Source organism: Marmota flaviventris, chromosome 10 (genome assembly GCF_047511675.1).
Source record: "Marmota flaviventris isolate mMarFla1 chromosome 10, mMarFla1.hap1, whole genome shotgun sequence".
Taxonomy (NCBI): domain Eukaryota; kingdom Metazoa; phylum Chordata; class Mammalia; order Rodentia; family Sciuridae; genus Marmota; species Marmota flaviventris.
Window position 1 is genome coordinate 2,148,377 of NC_092507.1, and position 10,511 is coordinate 2,158,887.

Sequence of the window (10,511 nt, forward strand, 5' to 3'; positions counted from 1 at the left end):
TAAGTTTTGAATTATATTCAATCAATGAATAAATGGCAGAATCTTCCAGAGCAGGTGACGGTCACAGATAATGGGGATCACAACAGAAGCAGAGAATGGTGCAGGGAAACTACTTGCAGGGAGGGCAGTGGAAGGAGCCTCACAGGGCTTGTCACCTGCTGAGTGGTCTGCTGTGTTGTCACTTCCTATTACCTCATAGGACGGCTGACAGTTGGCAGGCAGCCTGGCTACACCCAGCCAGGACTGGGTAGGAGCCCAGACATGGAGCCACTCCTTACAGAGTCCTGTGTGTTCTCAAGGGCCGAGCACTTTTCCCGTTGGTACAGCCAACCGTCAGGCTTCCTCCTCCTAGGTGCTCTGCTGAGACCTGGCACACAGCTGAAAGGAAGAGGCTGGGAAAGCCTCCATGTGCTGCATCCCTTTGTCCACTGGGGAAGACACGTCACCAGGTGCTCCTTGATACAGGTGGGGGCTGGGGAACATCCCCAGATAGGGCTCAGGTGTGTGGGCCCAGGGTGCCACCTGAGAACACATGCAGCCGAATGGTACACCTCACTGGATAGTGCCTCCACCACGCAGAACGAGGGAGGCAGTCTGACCCTCTTGTGGCAAAGGTGAGTGAGCTGTCAACAAGGACAATAGGGCAGGGCAGGGGCTGGGTCACCTCTCAAAGCCTGTCCCAGCGGCCTTACCTCTCCTGCAGGTTAATGGGCCTAAACAGTGGTCCTAGCCTAGGGACAAGATTCATTTCTTCCCTTGGCTCTCAAATTTTTGAGGAAGGAGTAGTTTTAGGTACAGTACTTTAAAAATTTTCAAAATATATTTTTATTTCTTTCCCATGTGTATTTTGTAAAATTTCAAGGTCAACAACACTAGCTCTACACTGCAATGACAATCCTGCAAGCACTGGCACTGAATTGATCAGGAGTGATTAGATTCTGATAATGGAAAAAAAAAAAAAAACTTGCATATCATAAAACTAAGGAGCTCAAGGGAAGGTTTCCTTACAAAGATCATACTCACTTAACACGGAAGCACGGAGCCCTCATGACTAACCCACGCCAGCACCACAGCATACGAATGTGACAAAAGATGCCTGCACCCAAGCAGCAGCTGCAGGGCTGCACGGACACCTCCCACAGGCATCTGGTGTTCTGCACAGTTCTCTTAGGGATGAAATCTGATTAAGACATTCTCTTGGAGATGCACTGTATATAAATTGCATAATTTGCTAAACTGTCAAACTGTTAACTATCCTGAATGTGTCGAGAAATCATTCTGTGCTTCTCTACATTTCTGCATCATCGTCATCCTCATCGTCTTTGGCTCTGAAATGCATTTTTCTGAACTCTCGTCTGCTCATTGAAGGACAAGCTGAAGAGGCTGGAGGCAGGTCCTTAGAGGGAAGAAAACATGGACTTCAGTCCCAAATGACACAATGAGAGCACCTGCACGCACAGTTCACCTTGGTTAGCTCTGGTCTGGCAGAGTGGGCCTCCCTGTTAGACATGGAAATGAGGAGATCCAAGCACCCATCCCTCGGTAAGGAGGACTCTGGTTCAGGCAAGAGAGGGGCAGACAGATTCAGGAAACCACAGTGGTGCGGGGTGCTGGTGCACCTGGAAGGTGCCCGCCTTTCTCAATGGCAGGATTCTGAGCCTGGGAGCTGGAGGGAGTGCCCTGATTAGCTAACCCTTATTTTTTTCTCTTGCACTAAAATTATTAAAGTGTATTAACTTTGTGGCGAGGCATGCTTGCAGGCCTCAGATGCAGCAAGGGAGGGGGATGTGCCACTCTTACCTGCATGAGTTCAACATTTCCAAAAAATCGGCTCACTGGCATGGGCTGGTTGCTGTCATCGTCTAGAAAGACGCTGTTGTCCATCTGAAACAGTGGCTTCCGCACATCCTCTCTTTCCAGCGCCACCTGGTCCTGCCCCACAGAACAACCATTTGACTCCTCTCCCCCTGCCCCTGCGCTAGGTTCCTGCGTAGACAGACCATCTTCAGTCTTTGCTGAGCAAGGGTCACTGGCAGCTTTGCAAGGGCTGTGGGGAGGTGCTGCAGCCTCCTGCTGTGTAGCAACACCAGCCTCACGGCCTAGGAGCAACATACTGTCTTCTGCAAACTCATTTTCACAAGGGACCTTGGGTGCCACTTTTGGCAAAGAAGCACTGTCACTTTTAGGGACTAGTTTCTGTAATTCAACCTTCAAAAGATGACTTCTGTCACACTTGAACTTCTTGGAAGTCCGCCTGTCTGCAGCCTTGTGGGATGAGGAAGTCTGCCAAGAAAGAAGAACATGAAGGGGAAACTAGACACATCTAGCAACCACAGGCCTCGATCCCAGAGGCTCCTGTTTCTTCTCACCTGAGACAACATAACTCTCGTCACCTTGTGTCACCACTGGAGGGACAGAATACACACTAATGGCCGAGGATGAGTCTAGACACAAACCTTGTCATTACTCCATTGCTTTCGGTTTTCCCTGGGGGGGGGGGGGGGGTGGTGTTTCCTGAAGCATATGTTTACTTTTGTTATAAAATTACAATAAGAGGATCCAGTCTCCATTCATTCCTACTAAATGGAAGCTCTACTAGTTTTTGTATTATTCTCCCAAGCCTGGTGTGTGGGAGGTGCTCAGCAGAGGTTGCTACATGGACTTCAAGACTTTTACAAGCAGCTGAGCAAGAGAGAGCACCAGCTGACCAGTGGGCCAGGGACTCCTTGGAGACAACAGCTCAAGACTATCAGAGGGTCCTTTCCTAGCCCCCTGAGCCTTCCTCTCGTGGTTTGGGGTGAAGCAGTGTGACAATGCACCCTCATCACTTGGACAGGCCACCTTCAGAGTGAACAATCGTGTCTTGGAGCCCAGGTCTCTGACACACATAATCATCCTGGTGGCAAACGCCAGGAAAGCCACTATGACTGCACAGCACAGCCTCCTGAAAGCAAAGTCAGTAGCACCAGGCTCTCCTCCGATGGGCCCTGGGATCTGAGCTACATTAGCGTCTTGCAGTGATAACTCAATATTTAGACCTTGGTATTCTTCATGGCAACAGAGCTCACCAGACATGCTGTTTTGGCAGACGTGGAGCCAGTGACATCCTGGGCAGGGGCCAAGCTGGCTCCAGAGCAACTTCGGGCTCGTAGGCGCGCTGAAGATCGCACTCCACCTGTGAGCTAGACCAGATGGAGGCTCAGTCAGAGGATGCTCCCAGGAAAAAACATGAGCGTGCAGCTGAAGTCTCCCAACTAGAGAACCCCCCCAGGCTCTTACCACCTTCATAGGAAGGCAGCTGTGGCCTGAATATGCACAAACAGCTAAGCTTGGGTTTAGATACAGGATCTGCTGTGCATGATTTTGGGGGCTTGGGACAATCTGTCCCCTCACTGTGTATGTTTGTAGGACCATGTGTATGTTAATGGACTCAAAATCATCTCCAAGTGTCTAGAGTAAGCAGCACATATCCTTCCTCAAAGGCTCTCAATCTTTGATGTGTCAAGTTCTTGACAAAAGGTAAATGAAAACGAAGGCGAGTTGCTGGCCTCCCCTCCTTCCCTAAATGGCAGTCCTAACTCCAGCTTTAAGCAGGTAGCTTCTTCCAGATCCTACTGTCAGCTGCTGTCTACTTCTCTTATTCTAAAGACAAAGGAAAGGCTTCTAATAAAAAAAAGCCTTAACATTTAAAATAACCTTATTTAAGAATAATTTTAGGTTTTCAGAAAAGTAGCAAAAACAACAGAGCAACACTAAAACTTAGCATTGATTCTATACTGTGAACTTTGGATGATATTTGTATTTCCTCTTGTCTTTCCATGAATACTTTTTTATTCTGTTCTAGAATCCAGTCCAGGATATTACACTACACTTAGAAAATAAGTTTCAAAGTTCACCTTAAAAATTGAAGAGTATAAAAATGAGTAATAAAGAGAAGCAATAAACAGAAGTGAGGAATTAAGGTAGAAATTACAAACTCAGAAGCTGTTGCCACAATGGGCCCTAGAACTGGAAATCCATGAGGTGCCCGATGCAGGTGCTCTGCTCAACAGCAGATGGAAAAACAGAAAAGGAACAAGCCAGCGTAGGGTAGCAAGTCTCCACATCCACCTTCCAGCCCTGCCATAGACTCTGCCCAGCTGGAGACAGAGCATTTGAAAAAGTGTTGGGGCCGCAACCTGAGAAAGGAGGGGGCGCCCCTGCTACAGGCAGTACAAGCAAGGGGCTCCTGGCCAGGGTCAGGGGCTGTTGCATGGTTGCCGGGGCCAGGCTTATGTCACCTCACAGCACAGGGCTTGGTGGGAAGAGCCCTGCAGCAGCAGTTCTGTCACTGAATGTGACACTGCCAAGAGCTGCTGTGCACCTCTCTCAGGGACAAAACTACCACTCAGCCCAGACAAGTCCATGTCCCCACACTGTCAGTGAATAAAGAGGAGCGAGATGACAGTGTCACATCACAAGAGACTGTGGGGGGAGGGGGAGGGGGAGTGTGGGAGTGTGTGTGTGTGTGTGTTCCCAAGTGGAAACTCTAGAGTTTAAAACTACAGGGAAGGGCTCTCAACAGCAGCCACGAACTGAAGATTGGTACATCATGTAAATCAAATGGAAAAGGGAGGGAGCCTCAAAAACACTGAGTGCATCACGTACACCAACATGTGTAATGGAACAACAGAAAGAAAGGAAAGGAGAAAAGTTCCAAGGAATAGGGAGTGAACAGTTCCCAATCTACACATCCAGGAATGTCAACGAACCAAACTTCAAGTGGTGTAAATGCCAAGGTAAGTGGGGTAAATCCAGACACATCAGTGTCAGTCCCGAAACTCCTAGATAAGGACAAACTCTGGAAACAGCAGCAGACCAATGCCCATGGGAAGGGAGCCGTGGAGGCCACGGGAGAGCATCAAACACCTTCAAGGTACCTGAAGAAGACTGCCCACCAAGAACCCTAACCCAGCCAAGCTGCCCTTTGAGATGAAGGCAGGGCACAGACCTCCAGCCACAAAGCTGAGATTCGTTGCCAGCAGCTTCACGTTACAAGAAATACAGAGAGTTCTTCAGGTTGGAGCCAGTGACCCCAGACAGCAATTTAAATCCAAAGAAAACGGGGCCAGTGGGGCCCACTGGCCACGCCTGTCATCCAGTTACTCAGGAGGCTGAGGCAAGAGGATCACAAGTTCGTGGGCAGCCTCAGCAAATCAGCAAGACTCTGCCTCAAAAAAAAAAAAAAAAAGGCTGGGGATGTGGCTCGGAGGTAGATCACCCCCGGGTTCAACGCCCAGGCCACAAAGGACCGCAGCGGGCCGGCCAGTGGTCGCGTCCTTGGAAGTTTTACATGCACATCCCCTCCTTCCCTCTCGGCGGCTAGGGCGAGCGGTGTGCACCGGGACGCGGCCACCGCAGGACCCGGCGGTCGACTCGCGTCCAGTTCCCGACCCGACACAGGAGGCGGCGGAGCGGGCCGCCGCGGGCTAGGGAACGACCTCGGGCGGAGAAGACGAGACGGCGCGGACGCCCCAGCCCCGCGACTCGCAGGAGCCGCAACCGCAGCGCTCGGTGGCCGAGCAGCCCTCCGGCGCTCAGCCCCGGGCCGGCCGGTCACGTGCCGAACTCCCGCCCCCGGCGGCGGCAGGCGGCCCGGGACTCGGGGCACCGCAGGGGGCCGGAGCCCCCGCCCCCGGGGGGGCGAGGCCAGGCGGAGGCCGCCCCTCGCCCCCCCGCGGCCCGCCCCTCACCTTCCTGCTCCTCATGAGTGTGAGCGGCGCCGCAGCTCCCGCGCCCCGCCAGCCGCTCCTCCACAGAGCGCCAACCCCGCGCCCCTCGACCCGCGTCGGTACGGCGTCTGACGCCTCCACGGAGCTGGCCAATCGCGGCTCGGCGTCCGCGGCACGTGACCTAACAACTTGGGTCTTCACGTAAGCGGGCGGGGCGCAGCTCGGAGGATTCGGACCTGGAGGCGGGAGGCGGGAGCCGGAAGTCGAGCGTACTTCGAGGCCATGTTTGAGACTGGCACTTCCTCGGCGCGTCTGTGGCCGCCATGTTTGAAGCGGGTGGCGGCCGCATCTCAAGGCGCCCCAGCTGAGCCACGGCGGAGCGCGTGCGTGGCGGCTGCCCTTCTGGGTCCCACCTGCGGCAGGTCCTGGGGTGGCTCGCATCCAGTCCACGCTGCACTTCCAAGAAATCTTCCTCTAATGATATGTTGTTTCTCTTTCTTTTTAAAAGAGGCGGCCTCGTCAGAAGCATTAAGGCCTCCAGTTAGACTGCAGCGGTTGGCAGTGAGCTGCCCCAAGGCCCCCGGCATCTTCTGTAGCGGAGGTGCGATGCACACCGAAGGCACCAGTGCTCCCTGCTCTTTTCAGTGCATTAAAGACGCGAGTCCGTGAGGACCCTGCGGGCTCCTTTCCTCCTAAGAGACGCTTTCTTAGGTATGCAGTGAGTCCCGGGGGTCAGCTGGGCTGGATTTCCCTTTGGGCCGAGCGTGGACACTCACATGCTTGGCTGCACCTGGTCTCCAGTCCTTCTCGCCATACTTTCCCCCACCAGGTGCATGGAAGGGAAGTGACAGGTGTGTGACCGGCAGGAAATCCATTTGAAGGGAAATTAATGTGATTGCTGCCAGCGGAGTGCTCTGTCACACACCGAACCTGTCCGCCTACTGGTCGCTTCCATAGTTTGATTCAGGGATCTTTCTGGAGTCCTAAAGAAGCTCACAAGCCAGGGAGCGGGTGACTGCCACAGCCAGTTTCCACCCCACTGTTGGCAGGTGGAGTCAGGGCACCGTGTGACCTTGTGATGGGTGTTCTGGCCTTTCTGAGCCACCGAGGTTGACACCCCTAGGACTCTTGGTCCTTCTTCACAGGTATGCGGTGTTGGTCCCTCATTCCTGGCCAGGGATGGGAACAGTTTCCAGCAGCTCTGCTGTTGGTCCCCACCCCAGGGTTGTCCTTGTACTTCATTCTCTCTGGCCACATCCAATCAGCTGCTGGACCCTGTTATCTCTAGACTGCAGAGCCTCACTGCTGGCCCTCACTGCTCCTCTGGCCCCCTGCCCACAGCAGCAGGGCAGGCAGGGCTCCATGGTGGGGACTTGCTTCACTTCTTCCAGGATCAAGAACAATAGTCTTAGCATCTCTTCTGAGACCCAGTCTGGTGCCCAGCACATGGTAGACCCTGGACAGATGCCTCACTGAATGGAGGGCCCTTGAGCTTGTCTGCCCGGCCTCCTCTGGCCACAGTGCCCTGCTGTGCACACTGCTTGCTGCTCAGCTCCCCAACAGCTGCCATGGCTCTTCCATGTTTCTCTGCTCAAAAACCTTCTCCCCCCACCCACCCCATTTTTGCCTGGCTCATCAATTCTTCAGCTTAAATTTCGTGTTGTTAGGGTGGCATCACCAGATGCCCTCTTGCCCCCACATTAAATCTGTCAACTAAGGGCCTTTGCCTCAGGACATGGTGCTGGGTTGGGTGTCTTCTTCCCATCTCCCATCGCTGCACCTTCATGCTTGCTGACTCACTCAGCATGTGCCTGCTGAGCTCCCATCGTGGGCCAGACAGGCCCGCACTGGGGTACAGTGGCCGCAAATGCAAACAAGCTGACTTTTTAGAGCTTTGGTTCAGTGGGGGAGAAGAGTGTTGGTGAAATGTTCACATAAAGAACTGTGGATTTTTCAGTGTGATGGGAACACACGCGATAGGAGGTGTCGGGCCTGCTGGGGTGGGGGGCCAGATAAGGGTTCTTGGTGACCAGAGTCACCTCCTCCCTCCTTCACCTTTTGGGTCTACTAGGAGGAAACAGGTGGGGCCCTAGGCTGGCAAGCTGCCCCCTGATGACAGCTGCTGAAGTACCCAGAGAAGCCCCCCCCCCGCCCTTCTCAGTTGCTGGGTTGGGTTGCAGCAGATCCTGGAAGAGCACAAAGCCACTCCAAACTGAAGCCAGTCACTCCATGTGTCTCTGAGTTTCTCATGTTTGTTTCATTTCTTTATTTCTGATTAGCTGCCCCCTGCCCTTCCAGGATGAGGGGCACCACGAGGGCATCGTCTTCATGGCCGCACGGGATGCTTGTGCAGTGCTCGTGTCGGGTGGGTCTCCCACACGGACTGTAACCCCTGAAGGCACGGCCTGGCACGGTGCCTGCCCTTCCGGTGGACTCCCCGCTGACGTTTGTGGAATGGGCTGTGGTGGGGATGATGCATTAGAGACCCGGGACTGCAGATTCGAGGAAGCTGGGTACTCTCCTACACCACAGAGTCGCTGCTTAACCACCACGTGTCCACAGCTCCATATTTGCCTTCAACAAACCCGTGAGGCTGATGAGAAGTTGAAGAGGATTTCCAACTGATTAGCAGCCAGGAGACCCATTAACCAAGGCCACCCGGCCAGAGCACATCTCATTACTGCAAGAGACGGTGGCCTCTGTGATAAGGAATGATCCTTTCCTGCATCTGACCCTTTATGTCTTAAAGAACCATGTTAAAAGAAAGGCAGAGGAGAAACCAAGGGAAAAAAAAATAAAACAACCTGCTTTAAAATGTTCTCTGATAAAGTTTCTGGTGGTCACCTTCCCCTTCCTCCTGGCTTTGCTGCGCAGTAATAGCCAGGAGTAGGGTGGCATCTGCTGTTGGCAAGCCTTCATTCCTCAGTGGCTCCCACACAAGTTCACCAAGGTCCTGCCAGATGTGAGGAGGTGGAAGGAGGATGTGTGAGATGGGACCTGGTGGGCACCTGAGCCAGGTGCCAAGCAGGAGACAGTCTGTAGTGTCAGGTTGGTCAAGAAGAGCGTCGGGAGGCACTGACTTGAGCTTCACGCTCTTTGCGGGCTGACAGTTTCTGCAGAGATAGAAGGGAGGGTAAGGGAGCGGGGGTCCTAGACATGGGCAGTGGGAACCCCAGTGCCTTGTAGGGCTCTCACTGGGGCTAAACATTCTGGGAGTTTTTGGGAGCTTACTTTGTAGACTGATCAATAGTCTGTGACATTAATATGTTTGAGTACAGAGACCATTTTCTGCTTCAAATATCCCCCAACCTCCTGGGATTAGGGTGCAGCTGTGGGTTGATTATACCTGCTCCTTTTCAGCAAGACTGGGATGGGTTTTGGCCTGACTTGTGGACCTGTGTGACACTGCCCCAAGCTCACAGCCTGTTCCCATCTCATCTTGGTCTGTTGGCAGGAACTTGGAGCATTCCTTATTCATGTTTTCTTGTTCACTTGTCTTTTCATTCTTGGCTTCTGTCTTTTATCTGCAATTAATCGTGTGTGTTTGAAAAGTCTAATTGTGCTTCTGTTTTTATTGATAGCAACTCAGAATCATTTGGTGAATCTTCCAGACATAAGTAGAGAGGAAGGAAAATGCTCATAGGCCCTACCCTGCACCAACATAGGCCCCAAGGAAGTACACCAGAAATCATCTGCAGACATCTTCCCGCACCCCGTCACTGCACTTGGAATCCATTTGTTTAATCCTTCAAATGTCTGGGGAGCTCTTGGTGTGGGCTTCTGCCTTGTGAGAAATCCTGGGGCAGCATCTAAGAGTGTGGGCCCTGGGCTGGGGGTGCGGCTCAGAGGTAGAGTGTCTGCCTAGCACGTGCATTCAATCCCCCCAGCACCGCAGAAAACAAAACACAAACACACGGAGCCAGGCCCTGATCGCCTGCAATGTGGCTCTTGCTGGGGATGAGCTTGCAATCTGCTGAGCTAGTCCAGGTGCACACGCAGAGCCAGCAGAGGCCACCATGAGGCACCGAGCTCTGGGGCCACTGTGGCTGCAGCTTGCCCTGGTGATGCTGAGAACACCCCCCGGGGTGTAAATGACATTGCACGAGCAGACATGACTGTCACGTCGTGAACTCGGACACCACCCAGGGCTGGCCTCCTGGCGGCCTCACGGCTCTCTGCAGCCCTGTGGCGGGATCACAGTGGCAATGCCCTTTCATGAAAGGACAGAGCCTGGAAAAGGCAAGATTTCCAATTCAATGAAAAATACCATTTTTTGAGGCAGGAAGAAGTACATGAAGGTGGAATGTCCTATTTTGAGAGCCGCCTTGCCTTCTGGGGGTGGTGGAACGTGAGGTGAGGCTCTAGCTGCAGAACAGGAGGCGGGACCTGGCCTCTCGCACAGACCACGGCTGCTTCTCGCCCTTTGGCTAATTGGCTAACCATTAGGGACAGATTTTGCCCATAAATGTGCCCGTTGACAGGAGTGGTTCCCTCTGTGGCTGTGCGGTGACACTCCCGTCGTGCACAGGAGGAATACTGTCCGTACAGAGGGCAACTGTCCGTACCAGAGCTGCAAGGGAAGCTGGTGCATGGACACCCTGCCCCTCCACGCCAGGAGATGCTCCCGGGGGGTTGTACAGGGGGACTCTGCCCATTCTCACTGATGTCCCTTTGGCAGAATGTGGACCCAGTTGGGACTGGGGACATTGACCTCCAGCCATCTCAAGGGCCATTCCCACATGTGGCCTCCCAGAACTAAATTTCATGGACTGTCAAATCAAACGGGTTCCTTCAGGTGCC

The 10,511-nt window shown here is 53.4% G+C and overlaps 1 protein-coding gene across 1 annotated transcript; it reads right to left on the bottom strand.

The window, feature by feature from the left end:
• Positions 1-5,826, bottom strand: C10H1orf174 (chromosome 10 C1orf174 homolog). Its single transcript, XM_027947705.2, has 4 exons — positions 5,733-5,826; positions 3,069-3,182; positions 1,801-2,283; positions 1-1,396 (listed from the first exon to the last, which is right to left on the bottom strand). Exons 1-4 carry the CDS (start codon positions 5,745-5,747, stop codon positions 1,289-1,291), a joined length of 720 nt encoding a protein of 239 aa, XP_027803506.1. The 5' UTR covers positions 5,748-5,826; the 3' UTR covers positions 1-1,288.
• Between the last annotated feature and the right edge of the window lie 4,685 nt (positions 5,827-10,511).